The sequence below is a fragment of the Anopheles coluzzii genome, chromosome 3 (genome assembly GCF_943734685.1).
Source record: "Anopheles coluzzii chromosome 3, AcolN3, whole genome shotgun sequence".
NCBI lineage: Eukaryota > Metazoa > Arthropoda > Insecta > Diptera > Culicidae > Anopheles > Anopheles coluzzii.
In genome coordinates, this window is record NC_064671.1 from 70,937,939 (window position 1) to 70,954,832 (window position 16,894).

Below are 16,894 nucleotides of genomic sequence, written 5' to 3' on the forward strand. Positions count from 1 at the left end.
TACAGGCAGGCCTTGACCGACAACGGTTGTCGGTCCAGAAAGAAGAAAAATATCTATACTCATGCTATTTACAATTTGTGACATTGGTATCATATATTTAATTATATTACTCAGACAGTTTTCGTAACAAACACAGAACACACAGTAAACACAAAAAGGAACAGCTCCGCGTGGATCCACCTTTTGTTCCTCACACAAAATCAATTCTGGTAGGCAAAACGCTTCATCCGCTACTAGCGCCACCTATTGTACAGTAGCGACACTAACAGCATGCTATAAAACGCTTCAGTGTTCAACCGCCACACAGGCAAATACGGAACCGATGTGCCACTGCTCTTTCATATACAAATCTAATTTTATTTATGAAATAATCATTATAATATATAACATTTATGATTATTTGTACACAAAAACTACTGACTCAAAATGGCAACAATAAAAAAACTCAACCATGAGGATGGAATTGACCTACTTGAATTAAAGCCTCACCGGCTTCTCCTTCCCACCGGCAATAAGCAACACGTGGCAGCAATCAAAAACGCGCAAGCTTTCACCGCCCATTAGCGTTATTGGAAGTTATCAGATGTGCTATTAATCAACATCAAAGTGAAGGTTTAAATAATTCATCATCCGATTTCCGGAATTTGTGAAGTTGTTTGCACGTGAGGTCCCGATTTCGGACGATGTTCGGCGCACTGCAGGAACAAATAATTGATATTTTCCGCGTAATTAAGGCTGACACATGCTGCCTGCGAGAGTGTGCGGGATGTACGCGAGCGGATTTACTTCCGTACCGTGGGATAAGTTGAATAAAGCCATTTCAATAGTGCTTATCGTTTTGTACATGCTACTTAATCAATTACAGTTTTTTTGCTTTTTCTTCTTCTCTCTTTTAGCGTTGCCTTCATCTCCGGCAATGAATCCGGTGCGAAGCAATCTGCATAGCCGCTTTTACTACATCGCATCAGAACAGTTGGGCGCTACCCTCGTCCCACCGATGTCCGTTCGTGACCCGTTCGTCCGTCGTTGCGGTTCGGCCAGTGCATCGGGCTCGGTCTGAGGTCGGGTGCACCGACTTTCCCCGCGGCAACCATTAACGGTGGAGCGACGGCCGAGGGGCGGAGGCGCAGGCTCGCCTCGGAGCCGGGCAGATCAAAGGCACAGTCCCTCCGGGCGGCGAAGATGGCGAAGCACCATCGCATCCCGACGCTGGCGGAAAACATCAACCGGTCGCCGCGGCTAAGCTACCTCGCCTCCCACTCGCAGTCGGCCTCGTTCATGAGCGAGGGCGGCGAAATCACGGAGCTGATGGCGCTGGACGAGTCGGAAAATCTGCTGCACGATCGGACCGCCTCGGTGCAGGTGATCAGTGGCAGCGGTGGCGCGCTCTGCAGCAGTTATGGCAGCAGCTACGCTAGCGGAACGCTGGCGGGGCCGCTAACGCCGGGCGGACGGATGCTGGTGGGTGGTAACGTCGTGGCGGCGGCCACTGCAATCAACGGGGGCGGTGGTGTGAATGCCGGCGGCATCAGTCCGGGCGTGGGCAGCTACGGCGAGGGCAGCGAGCGGTTGGAGGAGCTCGGCATCCCTTTCAACGAGCAGCTGATGTACGGTGCGGTCGGCGGTAAGCTGCTAACGGGCTCGCCGACGGTAACGATCCTGGAGATGGCGGGCGGCGGTGGACATGCGGCACTGAGGCAGAAAAACTTTAAGCGCAAGTCGACGGCAACTGCCGCGATGGTGGCGTCGGGTGAGCAGACGTCCTTGAATGCGATCGGTAAGTGTGCGATCGGGGCAGGCGGAAGAAGTGTTCCCGTCAGCATGTGTTGAGATTTCCGCTCAATTCCATTCACTCCGGGTGGTTTGGGGCGGTGTAGCATACACACGAACAGGTGTAGTAGTACCCGGTATTACGAACCGTATTAAAGTGGGGCAATTTTCCGGCTCCCTGCAAACGCCAACGAGCGAAATAACGAACCGTTAGGTAGAGATTGTGTTGTTCGTTTGCTACCGTTTGGCCCTTGCACCAGGGCGAGTGGCTGGTGTAAAGTCTAGCGTGGAATGCAATCGAGTGTATGAATGGAAATCACTAGCCGAAAATTGGAAAGTCCCTAAAAGTGGAGAGGAATTCTAGCTGTAGCATGCAATCGATGCAATCGCAGGAAACAGGAACCGAAGCATAGCATTCGGTACGTTTGAGCTGAGTTTGTTCGTTGCCTTCCAGGAGGTCTCTCTTTTAGGGGGTCTTGCGAGGTACGAGGGCCAAAGATTATTTGATTTAAATAACACGGTTTGTTGAACGCTTTAAATGGAGTGCCATTTTAACGAGGAAGGTAAAATTATGAAGTACTTTGGTTTAAGAAGCTCGTGAAATGGTTTCCCATAACTGATCCATAAAAATACTAACAATTTTATGGGAAGCTCTACGGTGTGCTATAAACATTAAATGTTTTTTTAAACAGTTCGCTTGTTGTTGAAAAGAAATCATTTTTAAAAATATTTTAAAGTCTCTTTGGTACTGATTTTGCTGCAATGTTTGATTATTTATTTCCGTTAAATATTTCTTGGAGAGTAATACAGCAATACTTCAAATTGTCTCACTCTCTGTGTATAAATACGCCAAGCAGCAGCAGCAGCAGTCAAATCAATCGATGTGAATAAATCTTTCAATTCTTCCAACCTTTGTGGACAGGCTGGCATCCAAATAACTGGAGGAAGAGGTGCAAAAGTTTTCCGGTGACGCTATCAAGTTGAAATTGAAAGTAAACAAACACCGACACCCTCTTCGGGATGCTGGTGTATGAACGTTTCATAAAAAGGCATTATTATTTTGGCTATTCCAACTCGAGCCAGCCGGCAAAACCCCTGACCGAGCTGGAGCTGGAAGTTAGCATAACAAAAAGATGGAATGGAGCAAACATAGATAACGGCTTGCCGAACAAGTTCGGAATATGAAACGCAAACAAAATTGGGCGAGAATCCGTTCCAATTTTGCTGGAACGGGGAGTGCATTAAGGCCGGGCTACATTGATCGTACTCTCTGGTGTAATTTTAATTTTCACTAGCGCACCTGGCGGCGGCTGACCGAAGCATTTTTCCAAACAATTTGGAGCCGCTTTAGAAAATATGTAATTTTTCCATGTTATTAACCTAATTTGGACAAGAAAAGTTTTGTAAAAGGTAGACGCACATGTCCTATAAGCATTGCATCCATTTTCATGGCAAAAAACGATAGAAAAACAACTTAAATTTGAGATCCGGCACGACCATTCCCTCGACGACCAAAAAAAGCTTCCACCAGCCGCCGCCAGATGCGCCAGTGAAAATCGAAATTACACTTGCGAGTACGATCAATGTAGCCCGGCCTTTACATTTTTTTTTTCATTTTGTTTGGGGATATCTTTAGGAATTGAAAGAAAAAAGGGACAATTTAGCAGTTAATGGCACACACTTCCAACCATGTAGTAAAATGTAGTTGTAATGGTACATTCTGAACGAATAATTTCAGAGCAAAACGTTACATCTTCTTAATGAATCTTCGCCCAGCATGAAGCGCTCAGTAAACTTTCCAGCCAACAACACAACCTCCGACCGTCTCCTAAGTGCAATGTAAAATATTTAATACCATCCGATCTCACCAGTCTTATAGTCTAGATATCGCTTAATAAATAACGCCAACGCAACAGTCGACGCAATGTCCCAAAAGGCAGTACGGATTGTCTAATCGTACGTCGTGGTTCTCGCTTTTCTCTCTCTTTCCCCTTTTACATTGTTCGTGCCATCGTGTCGTCGCTGTGGGACCTGTTGCTTCCTGTGTCGCCACCGTCCTCAACGTCATCAACGTTCGATTGGCAGGGCTGCAACTATCGGTGGACCGAGGTGGACCGCAGGAGTGGGGCGAAGCGACCCGCAGCTACGTTAAAGCCCAGCGGCGTCATGCCGGACGAGCGACCTTCCAGGGCCAGGTGTACAACTTCCTCGAGCGTCCGGCCGGCTACAAGTGCATTGTGTATCACATCTCTGTGTAAGTATGCCCGAACATTCACAAACTAACAAAAAAAAGACACACACACACATTCCCATTCCACCGAACAGACCAATACCACCACGGATGCAGAAGGACAGAAGGTTTTATTTCCATTTCGTAACAAAAAACAAATGCACACGGAATTATGATGTTGTACATGTTGTACATACATGCGCGCATCGAATGTGTTCGACCCTCCGGGTCGAAAAATGGACCCTAATGCTTTGCTCCCTTTATGGGTAGCGAACGGTTTACACAGGACCCGTATCGTTTTCAATTGCACCTCCCCCCTCCCCCCTATTCCCTCTGGATCATAGGGGAAAACGAATTGTAATTGTAGGAGCGAGCGAGCAAGCAAGCGAGTGTCCTTTGCCCTCCTGTAACGTTGTTCGGTGTGCATTTTATCGATTGATTTAAATATTTACAGAAAATCCAACTCCTCACACAGACACACAAAGGGAGTCGTACTACATTTGTCGTATGAAATGTGTGCCTGTGTGTGGGGATAAACCACCGACAGCAGAAGGAAAAGTTATCAAACCAGTTCCATCGAGTCGGTTCTTTTTGGTTCGATTGACTGGATTCGTCGATGTGTGTGTGTGTTTGTGTGGAAAAACGGATGAAACTTTCAATGCCCTCTGGTGCATTTGAATGTCAATTGTATGCGTATGCGTATCAATTCATGGAAAAGCGTCCAACCGTACGCTCGGCATGATCGTGGAGCAGTAATTGCTGTGTGTTCCAGACTATCGGGTCTCGGGTGCATTCTGAGCGTGCCTGAGCGCAGAGCAACCAGGTGAATCCGAAGTACCGAATGCGATTCCCTGCAGACCTACACATGCACATGTTGCGCTTAATTACTGGCCAGCTTTGCTGGGAAGACTAACGTTTGCAAACGCCAATGACCTCGATATTGGCACACGGTGAAGGCCAAGTGCAACTGGTTGGCAATTGGGGATGCGAATTGTATCGTGTCGATGCTGCAGTATAAGCAACTTACGACATGTTGTGTTTCAGCACAAATTGATCGTTATTTCGAAGATCATTCCCCAAAAAATCTATAGACATATTTATTGCTTTACGACAACAATTGAAGTGTGAAGTGCTTGGAAAAGGCTTGAATTTTCCAGTGTACCATTGCCTATATCATATCCTCTTAATTGTTGCTACATTTAATGGATTTTATATAAACAATTATTTTATGACACACGTTTCCTGATGTCTTTCCGGTGGCTTAGAAGGAATCAAATCAAACTTCCTTCCCCCCCACACCATGCTGTCATCAGCCATGTGCTTTTCAAGCATCAAACTCAATGAACATAAAACAAGAAAAATCCATTAATCACAACCACCCTTGACACGTTGGCGGTGGTCTGTCTGGCGTATTACTGCCCAAACCAAAAACCTGACCTCATTCATGATCGTCTCCCAACGGCACTCAGACTCGATGACGCATTAGAATGCATAGGTGAAAATCATTAACGGTTCACCCGGTCCACCACAAACAATGCAATAAAGAAGAAAAAAAAACGACAGGTGTGTACTCGATCGCCACATTTGCTCAATAAGAGTTATGTTTGGGGTACGTGTGCGTGTGCTTGTGGTTGTATGCAGTACTCCATCACACCACCAGAACCATGGAAATATGGTTTTCTTTGATCCTTTTCCCCCCTGCTGGTTAAAATGAAAGAGAAAGAGAATAAGAAAGAAGGGAAGCAGAAAACATCACATCACGGAAAAAGCAAAACACAAACGATTCCGTGTCCGGCTTTTCACCGGCTACGGAAATGTATCCTGTTTCGGTTTCCGGCACTCGGGGCGCGTTGTTTTTTTTCTCTTTGTCCCTCTGTTTTAGAGGCCGGGAAATGAGGGTGGTTTCAGGACCCCGTTCGTGTTTGCCGTGACGGTCCTGGAGCTATCAAAAAGGAAACGTACAACAGCAGGAGAAAAAGGTGGTGGCCCAGTAATTGGGTCACATGGATATGAATAATTGTCACGCCAACGCGTCGGTCCCTTCCCCTGAACCCCTCTCCCCCACTCCCCCGCCTGAAAAGCTGCTCTAGAAATGGCAACCAAAATGCGGGCAGGGAAAACTTTTGGCGCCGGGGTTTTTCTTTCTCGTTTGTTTTTTTTTGCGTTTTTTTATGATTACCACCCCACACTCCCACTCATGTTTCATGTTTCTTATCACCTGGTCTTTGTGCTTAGCGAGCGGAATGGTTTATGCTGCGGGAAATGGGATGTCTCGTAATGTGTGTGTGTGTGTGTGGTGACCATAAAACAGCAAACGACATCAACGCTTGTTTGTCGCGCAGGTGACGAGTTTTTTTTTCGACCGGGTTGTGCTAGGGTGAGAATGTATGAGAGAGAGAGAGAGAGAGAGAGAGAGAGAGAGAGAGAGAGAGAGAGAGAGAGAAAGAAAAAATGTTTCAATTTCTGTGGATGGAGAATGTTGGTAAACTTTCAGCTAGAATTAACATCTGGTTCAGTTAATTGCTTTATTCTGGTGCAATTTTTCCTTGCTCATTGTCTTCAAGGTTTTTACAATGGTTCAGTTGGCCATTATTCAGAAGCCAACTACAATGTAACAAACATCAAACAACGTTTAAACACAACGTTTACATTGCCCCACAAATGAATCCCCATTTTCCGTGCAGCACGCGTGAACACACATTTCTCATTTTAAGCCATTGTCAGCAGGATTATGGTTATGGTTTGCCTTTTACAAACCTACCTTTACCCTTGTTTCATTATCCATGCAAGATTTATATGTTTGATCAATAATGCTTCCCTTTCGTCACGGGGAACATATTTCCCCTCCCCGGCTTTGTGTGCTGAAAATGATGTTAAGCGAGAGGGAAGCGAAAGCTTTTCTTTTGGTGGAGTGCGAAAACAAAACAAAAAGCAACCTCGATGCCTCTCGATACCATTGCACAGCGAGTGAAAAGCAATTTAAATTATTCATAACCAACCGGACTGGCCCGGGCTTACCGGGTAGCCCCGTGGGTTAACCTTCTCCAACGCAGCCAGCGAGCCAGCCACAGCCAGTACGTGTTTGCGTTGGCGTTCTGGTGCAATATTGGATTAATTAAATTAATCGTTGCTTAATGAACGTCATTTGAAGAATGGTCAATATTTTAGCATCGTTGCGACCGGTGGGATACACTTCGAACTCCGTTGCGCAAAAGATACATTCGACGTAGGCCGACGTGCACCATTTGCCGGCACACGGACGGTGTGGAATTAATTTCAACATAAAATTAAATGACACCCGAAGCCAGCATCGGACCTCGGCCACGATAGCACGTAGGGTTAAAGTGCATTCCGGGTGGTAATGTAATTTTGAACTGAGTGCACCGTGCAAGGATGCTTACAATGGAAAATGCGTACCCCGTTGGATGGATTACGGGCATGAGTAGCAGTGGATTGTGGTGATTGATTGAAACGATGACGATTTGCTGACGTGCGCATATGCATCTCAATTCCAATGGGTGGCAGTTAGTCGCGATTTACGGTGCACCCTTTGTTGTCAGTTGTGTACGGTTGGCGAGCGTTTTCAGCCAATTGAACAAACGGTGAAGCATAAAATCGAAAGAATTGCTTTGCCGGGCAGAAGAGTGGCACTATCAATGGAAATGCGTAAATAAGCTGAAGCACACACAGTTGTGCACTGTCCAATTAGATACGGGAGAGCGGCTTATTTTGGTTTGCAAAAAGTTTTTAATGTTGTACACGACGATAGCAATATGTTGTATCATAACCAGCAATAGTTTAAAAAAAAAAAGAAACAGAGCGATATAGATCGAAGATAGAAATATAATAAGGAATAAAAACACAAAAAGAAACAAAAGAACGAAGATAAAAAATAATATAACGAGATTTTTAAAAAAATCAACAAAAAAGAAAAGAAAAAGTAAAATAGGAAAGATACAACGGATAAGTGAAAACAAAAAAGTGAAAACAGAAAAGGGAAACGGGAAAAGGGAAAAGGGAAAAGGGAAAAGGGAAAAGGGAAAAGGGAAAAGGGAAAAGGGAAAGGGGAAAAGGGAAAAGGGAAAAGGGAAAAGGGAAAAGGGAAAAGGGAAAAGGGAAAAGGGAAAAGGGAAAAGGGAAAAGGGAAAAGGGAAAAGGGAAAAGGGAAAAGGGAAAAGGGAAAAGGGAAAAGGGAAAAGGGAAAAGGGAAAAGGGAAAAGGGAAAAGGGAAAAGGGAAAAGGGAAAAGGGAAAAGGGAAAAGGGAAAAGGGAAAAGGGAAAAGGGAAAAGGGAAAAGGGAAAAGGGAAAAGGGAAAAGGGAAAAGGGAAAAGGGAAAAGGGAAAAGGGAAAAGGGAAAAGGGAAAAGGGAAAAGGGAAAAGGGAAAAGGGAAAAGGGAAAAGGGAAATGGGAAAAGGAAAAAGGGAAAAGGGAAAAGGGGAAAAGGGAAAAAGGGAAAAAAGGGAAAATTAAAAAGGGAAAAAGGGAAAAATGGAAAAAGGGAAAAGGGAAAATGGAAAATGGAAAAGGAAAAATGAACTGGAAAAGGACTGAATAAATTAGCATCATTCCTCGTATTTTCCTAAAATTAAATGACTTCACTTACCGAAAAAGCAATTTCATTCCCAATAGTCCTTAACAACATCGTTCAAAGCTCAAATGAGTTGTGGCTCGATCTACTGTCCGTCGCTTACATTCTCCCAGTGCAACTTGCTCATTTTTCGACGCGACCGTTTCCCGATTCGATACTAATTAGAGAGTGACAATGCACACAATGGCATGAAAGGAACGCATCAGCAGCCGGGTCATATTTCCCTCCCGGCAACGCTATCGGCCTGCATATCAGATGTATGAAACAGTGATACAAATTGACCCGCTTGTTAAGCGATATCCGCCGAACCGATCCATCATTAATGCAGCCCCGCTTTGCATATCACCATCACGATGGTCAAAGTTGTTGAAACAATCTTTCATTTCCGGAAGCCGTACCGTACCTTTGTCTGCGTGGCTGGTTCCCTCACGCTTCCCTCGCCGATACATAATTTAACCCCACAAGCTAATCACGTTGACAATCACGGTGTTCACCAACCTTCACTCCCACCATAAACAGTTCCCACAATTCAGCTCAGGGGCAGCTCACGGAAGGTCAGCACATTGTGCTGGTAATGCTTTTTGTTGATATGATTCCTTCCGGTTCAGTTTCCGGCCCCGAAACCCCGGGAGCCGCCTGGCGTTTGCTGGTTTTGCGGTTGCCATTCGCCGTAGGGATTCGTCTGGCGGTGGTTGCAGCTTCCGCACGCCACAGGCCCTTCTGGCCTGGTGGTTTTATCGGTATTTTGTACCACCCGAGCCATCCCGACCCGGGTTCGAATTGTGCTACCGATCATCATTTTATTATGATGAGCTCTTCGCCCGGACGGCGCACGGTGGTAGCTTCCCGGTTGGCGAGATGGGTCTACGGTGGGCCCGTGCCTATTTGGTTGCAGTGGTTTAATGCCTTGTTTTATGATGATTTCGAATTTTCCCACCAACAGATTGGGCACAGCAGACGTGGTACGTTCGGTAGAGCAGTGGTATATGGGATGCGTCTATGATACGAGGGCTGTTTCTGGGCGTGGGGTTTTTGGGGGCTTGTAGTAAGGGTTTCTGTTGTAGCGTTTGGTTGTGTCATGGTACGGTTTTTGTGTTCGTTTGCGGTGTACGTAGTCGATGATCGTGGTTAAACAAACGGTGGTGGCTTTTCGGGTTTGAGGTGTGTACACATGTGCCTGACAATTCCTGTAAAACAGGGTCATTATTTGGCAGAGAATGTGAGCAAATCTATTGCATGGAATTGGTCAACATGAGCCATTTCAATAAGCGGGGAAAAATTGAAATTACTGTGAAAATGCTCTTTATTAAACATGGTAAAATATGTTGTTATAGCGAATTATTTCCTGGATTTATTGAACACTTTGTCGTTTGACGTAGAACATTTCGAATGGAAAATACGGTGCATTGAACAAGTACAGTAGTTTGTTCTTGTTGAGCGCCTAAAGGTATGCACATATGGTTTTATAGCAATGTGTTTTAGGTTTTTATATTCGTTGTTGACATGAAAAGCCTTAAGTAATCAATACTTACTGACTTACTGATTGAATGACTTAGTTGTAACTGTAAACAAATAATAAACTAATTAACGTTCGATCTCCGATGTTATAAGTAGTCCATTTGAACAAACACATTGCATACATTTAGGCACTGTACACCTAAAGCCTAAAGTTTCATGCTGATGATGTTAAATTATGCCGAAAAATAGCTTATTACGTCCATCACTTCCCTCGTTTGATCAAAGCAATGCACGCCGCGTCGATGCACTTCCGAACTTACGCCTAATTAGAGTCAAACTTTTGCAGTGCATTTCCAATCGTGACGTACGGGCCGTGATTGAATCCTGTTGCTTTGGTCTCGCGCACACCATCGTTAGAAAAGTGCTTCAAAGGATAGAGCTAGTTACGGTACTTACGTTGGATAAATGGAAACGGGTGTTTTTTTTGCGAGCCTGGCTGATGGTACATTTGGTACTGAATACGCTGGCTATTTGGTTGAATTTGTAATGCGGGTTTGCATAACCACGGGCGCTTAGTTGGAATATTGATTAGTTTCAGCGTTCGGGTACAGGCCTGTCGATAGAACTAGAACTTTGAAGTGATTTTTCACCGTTAAATGGTACTGCAGTTAGGTGTGTTGTTCATTATTATTTCTGAAGTATTTGATTCACAAAAAATGCTCTAAAACATAGCTAATTCTAAGTAAAGCCTGAGTGCCTTCTATCACTGCACAGAAATGTCCCAAACCTCGCAATCCCATTTTAATGCATGTTTCGTTAAATGTGTTTTGCCCAAAAACCACAAAAAGCTTGTAGTAAACGTTTAAGGATCCGTGTACAACGTATTGCAATCATTCGGAATGGAGCGGGCGCTGCGATAACGGCAGGATTATTTCAATTAATGCCATTCTTCCGGGTTCGTACGCATCCTACCTGACGGTTGTGGCACAAAAAGCACTATCCTAAACGCATGTAATGATAACATTTACAGCTCGTAAAAAATCCATTTAAAGTCCGTGCTGAGCAGTACGCTTGATTGCGTGTGCTGTCGTGTTTCGCGTGAATGAATTTAGCGGATCACAAATCCACAATCTGACCGCATTAAGGGGAGAGAGGCACACAAACAGGGTGATTTTTTTTGGGTTGCTTTCAGCAGTGGTAGTGTTTGGAAAATATGCACACTTTTGATTGATCGCTAAGCGCTTGTTGTTTCACTCAATTTAAGCAGTAAGGCAAACGGGGTGTAAGCCGGCATAATTAAATACTGTAAAAACTCTAGAGAAACCCATTCACAAACGGTACACACTATCAAACGGATTAGCTCATTAAGTACTGCCCCATTATCGGGCGTTCGGGTGGATCGATTAGCGGCTCGGATCGTTTTTCTTCAATTTTCCATTCCATGGTACTTGATTTTAATTCAAAGGTATCAAGCAACAAGCAGCTTGAAGGTGTTAAGAGGGAACGTGACTTTGTAAGTGCTGTTGTGCAACTAGAAAACAAACCAACCAATCAACCAGTGGTGCAAAAAGAGAGAGGGCAAGAGAGAAAGAGAAAGAGAGAGGACGGAGAGCTTTTCAAGTGGCTCAGGCTTCCACCTGGGACGAGTAGTGGCACTAAGCACGAGGTAACAACTTTGAGATGGTTGAGGTGGTAAGCTTCCACCGAGCTTAATGAGATTATCGCGTCGAGGTGCTTGTGGTCAAGTGGATTTGCTGTGCTGGCGGCAAAGGCTCGTGTCCTGTGCTGCAGAACGACGTGCCTTGACACTCGGTCCGCTCAGACGCGCGAGAAGAGCAAAGGAGAGTAATGGATTTCCATTTTGTTTTCGGTCGTTTTCTGTGCGGTGTTTTTGTTTAAATTTTTTGCCCAGTTTTTCCCGGGAAGTCAGTTTCTTCTCCCCGCAGCCACAACCCCAGAAGGAATGAGTGTTACGTGACCGATCGTGCATAAAATATGTTGATCCGGTTGTTCGTGTCGATCGGAAAACTAGCCCGATAGCTCCCGTTTCTCAAGCTCCTGTTAGTGTGGTGCGCACGGTGCTGGTCGTATGAATATTTATGAATCAACGGCAAACACTAGCATGGTCGCGAATAGCCAAAGGTAGTTCGAGCAGTAGGGCAAAGGGGGCCAATCTTTCCGAAGTTTTGCTTTTTCCTGTTCACGTCGGTTAATTCCGTTAAATTGCAAACGTCGTCACGTTGCTCCGTGGCACGCTCAACTTAAGCTAATCAGGTGATAAAACTGCAGTTTAATAGCAACCAAAGAAAAAAAAAGGGAAGCAAATCAGAAATTTATTGATCGGCTAAGTTAATGATGACTTTAAGACGATTTCCCTCATTTAGTAAGCTGCAATAAATGCTTTGTGTTTCCATCCAACACGAAACGGAATTTAGCAGGATTGTGCTTACTAATCGGGAAACCCCTTCAGAGCAGTAAGTTCTTCGGACATTGTCGCAATGTCAAGAACGCAGTAACACGCACCGCAGTTCCGGTTGTGCTTTGTTTGGTAGTAGCGGGCTAGCAACAACAGAAACAGCAAGCAACCGCAAGCCAGATAGTCCTGCAGGTGCAATAAAATGTTATAATTTATAAGATGCCGCGGACACTTGGCGAGCGTGGAATTTCGTGAAGCAGGTCGAAGTGGCTCCAGTTTATTGCTTCTCGCGCTGTATCAAGGATCCTTTACCACCGATAGCTGGCCAATCAATGGTAGCACTGGTGGGTTTCGGGTGACAATTGTTCTAGCTTCGAGGGGGAAGGATCTATTAACAGGCATCGCTGGTGGGGGGAGTAAAACGTTTACGGGTTTAGCCGGAAATTGATAATGTTGTCCACAAAGTGAGAGCTTGGTTTTTATGATGAAGCGCTCAAACCAATTTCCGAAGCTATTTATTATTACTGAACATTTAGGGAATAAAAATCCTGTTTTAATTTTAATGTTAATATTTGAATAGTTATCGATTCACTAACTGCATTTATCTGTTTTTTTTTTCAGGTAAGTAATGGTAATTGGGATAATTCCGATGCACTCTGACTTATTTGGCTTGGGAATACCGTAAGTATGTTGTTATAAATGTTCCAATAATGCGAAAGGCTGATCCGTGTTATTTAACAATTATTGTTAACAATTTTCCAGCTTTTCAGTGAAAATATTCATGTTAAAATGATCCTTAAAATCCTTAAATTTCGATTTATAAACATATAAAACAACACCCCTCCCCATCAGTGGGTCATAGAAGTGTATAGAAAGTGAGTTTTGTTTGATGGATTGGTCTACCGGGGCTACCAGCAGTGTTGGGCCAGTGGGTTGTCTGGGAAAACCAGGGGTGGAAAAATCCCCCCGCACACTCATTTCTCACACTTTATCCAAAGTGTTCCGCTATCCGCCCGAAGCACCGCTCACCACTCACAGTCACACTCGGGCACAGCAGCTGGTGTGAGTTCCAATCCCGTTCGGTGGGCACTCATTTCATTCTGCCCCATCGTGCCCCCCCCCCTGATGCATCGGTTGCGGAGTGCAAGGGTGAACGCAGTGAACGATGTGCGAGAGAGTTCTTACAGGTGTCAGGCATGGGCCAACGTTTGTGCACGTTTATGACGTCAAACGGTGTGCATGAGTGTGTGTATGATTTTGTGATGGGAGTCAAATGCATTCAGATTGATGGATTGAATTTTGAATTTAGATTGCAACACGAGTATCCTACTCCTGCGAAGGGATGTTAAAGGAATGGACAGAAATGAGGTCAATTTCTAGCTGTAAAAACCTAATTGTGCATGAAAGTGTGCAATAATCCTTCTTGAAATCCGTCCCAGCATTCTGAGAAACAGCGCTCCCAAGCGAACCGGAAGCAACAGGGCACACGTACAAACGCATTAATGTGTGTTGCATTATTTATCCATTAAAACTGCACCCGGTTTTCCCCGAGTGACGATCGTTCTCACTCACTCTTTCCCTCTCTCTCTCTCTCTCTCTCTCTCTCTCTCTCTCTCTCTCTCTCTCCATCTTTCCCTTAACCTTAAATGATTATTCTTTGATTGAGCCGTGAGTGAAAGCCGACCGCCCGAACCAGTACGTAGGGGAAAATGAGTGTCTCACACAAGCTCGGGAGTACCGCCTGGCATCGGCCGCTCGGGTTCGGGCCGCTCGGGCACCGTGCAATCGTCAACAGTTGGTCGCAAACATTCAACCACCGATCACCGATGATGTGGATCCCGGGATCCGGGTTTGACACCATCCGAGCTGCACCGTTCCCTGCTGCCCAGACTGGCTGCAGTGTGCAATAGTGGTTCGGTTCCACCAAACAAAAACTTTTGTGTAAAGTGAGCAATAGCAATAGTGTGCAAAACGGGAGAGGCATAAAGCATAAGTTAGTTTGTTGCACAGCAAAGCAACATGTCCCTTTTGTTTTGTGTATTCGTTGACCCAGGCCGAAGCACTGAATATTGTTAATGTGAGTGAGTTTAGCAGAGCGACGGTGCGGTGTCGCCCGTTGTCGAACGTGAAGTGCTTCTTCGCTTACTTTCAGAAAAACATCCTCTCCCTTTGAAGCTGTCACTGTTTGGCTGTCGCAATTTAGCTGCTGTTCTGTTACTTTCTGCGTCGAGGAGGGGGGGGTGTAATTTAACACCTTCACTGTTCCCCTTTTTAGTGTCATTGCACGCGCCAACTTATCTACGGCTAGTGAGGCGGTGGTCCTAGTGGTCCTAGCGAAATATTCTCCACTGTCACCAATCATCATCGATCGGCGGTTTCCGTGTGGGTAAACAAAAACGCAACGAACGAAACGTAAAAACACCCCTAAAATAAATCATGCCCAAACGTGATTGCAAAACGCTAGAAAAGCGGCGGGAAAAACGCCACACCGTAACGAGGCGTAGTTTTGCATAACTACGCACACAAACACACACACTAGCAAGTGCGGCTCGAGTAGTTTCCGATTTAGTAAAAGCTTACTTTAGAGTGTTACACGTGCGGTGATTTACGTGGGACTGTGGGCGAGCCGCCCGGTTTTGGTGTGCAACAATTCCCAATCCCTCAATCGGGTGGGCTTCCTGCTGCTTGTGCTGCCCTGTTGACGAAATATTGTGCGTGACGGGACGTGATGGGGAAACTCGACCGCCCCCTTGCTCAGTGCTTCCTTCTTCGTTTCCCCTGTGCCTCAAAAGGCGACGCACCTTGTTAGCCTGTTCCTTTTAACAACAAAAGGGGGCGAAAAGAAACGCTGCGGCTGTGGAGGAAACAGTAAGAAATCAATACTTATTCAATGTGTGTGTGTGTGGGTCGTTACGTTTCCGCTTTCCGTATTCGGTGAACTCGGGTTGAAAAGTTGAGGCAAGTGCAAGGGGAACTCGGAACGAGACGCAGGAAATGTGGCAAGTGTAACAAGAGTAAATAAAGCCAAAGCACATGGAATCAACAAAGAGGTCCGTGTAATGTGTAGTGGAGCTGGCACAGGACGTTTTGTTACTGTGAATCAGTTAGTTAGTGTGTAAGACTCTTGGAAAAACTTCCCTTTTTTTGAAATTCCTTTGTTTTTCAATTAAAAAAAATCAAAATTCCACGATTTCTGCTCGTCTATAAAGGAAACTCGAAACATCACGAGCCGAGCAAATGTAAAACAGCAACCTCTGTTGCACAATGGCTGACGGTACTGTTTGCCTTTCCCAGAACACTGGTAACTTGTTTTAACCTTTTGCTAGTTGAGAGGCGTAGCATTTTTTTTTTCGTGCTCAATAAGCCAAAGTGCAAGAGCAAATGTACAATTGTTTGGCTGTACAAAAGCTGATTGACTGGAACCCCTGGTTGCAATCGAGAGAAATGCACACTGCACTCGTGCACTTGCTACATTGCGACTCGAGGAAATGCGAAACAATAAATGAAAACTGGCGACGATGAGTAAACTGTGTGTGTGTGTGTGAGTGTGTGTGTGTGTGTGTGTGTGTGTGTGTGTGTGTGTGTGTGTGTGTGTGTTTTTCCAGAGAAATGATCGCACCATCGCGTACGTCATTCGCTGGCATTGAATTTTGCTCGACGAATCGGAAACATGCACGTGTTTGCTTGGTGGCATGGATGCATAAGTGCAGCCGTTTTTTTTTTGCTCCCCACTCCCAGCTCCGGATGAACGGTGTAAAAGTTATTCTTTGTCAGTGTGTGATCAAATGTCCGCCCACACACGGGGAGAAGTGAAATGGAAATTTGTAGACAATGTTTCAGCTTCCCTGCCCAGAAATGTTTCAGTGCTAGCTGGAGTGTAAGGAGAGTGAAAAGTGTTGGCAGAGAAAAATCACCGCACGAAGAGAAAGAGAAGAACAAAAAAATAGCAAAACAAACCGAACACAAACGCCACGGTTGAAGCCAAAACACTTGATCGCTCTTGTGTGTGTGTGGCTGGGTGTGTGGTTGTATAGTTTTTCCGTTCCACTCCTTCCCGGAGCATGTTCCATCGACGAAATGAAGAGCTACTGGATGGCTTACATACGCGCATGCAAAACCGCGCGTGATATGATGCAGTTTGGACCGCGCCGTGGCCGCTGGCGAAAGTGTAGATTATTCTCAACCGACCGACCGACCGACCAACGGTTCTGTTTTTTTCCCCTGCAGGGTCATCGATTGAATAATGTAGCCGTGGAAGGAAAAGTGTATGCGTGTGTGTGTGCGTGTTTGTGACCACTGCAGCGTTGGTTGAAACGGAAATTGTTGGTTTAGTTGGTGCAAGTGTATTGGAGTGCATTGAAAAGAAATGGGAGTTTTACAGTGTAACGCAACGCGCTGGTAGCAATTGAATAGAGAGCAAGCGAGCAATC

The 16,894-nt window shown here is 45.3% G+C and overlaps 1 protein-coding gene across 1 annotated transcript in view; it reads left to right on the plus strand.

Annotated features, from left to right (window-relative positions):
• Positions 1-16,894, plus strand: part of LOC120954971 (potassium voltage-gated channel subfamily KQT member 1-like) — a 141,280-nt gene that overhangs the window by 44,304 nt on the left and 80,082 nt on the right. Inside the window, exons 3-4 of the mRNA XM_040375363.2 lie at positions 897-1,777; positions 3,856-4,024. Coding sequence (XP_040231297.2) covers positions 1,183-1,777; positions 3,856-4,024 — 764 coding nt within the window. The 5' untranslated portion in view covers positions 897-1,182. The remainder of the gene's footprint in view (positions 1-896; positions 1,778-3,855; positions 4,025-16,894) is intronic.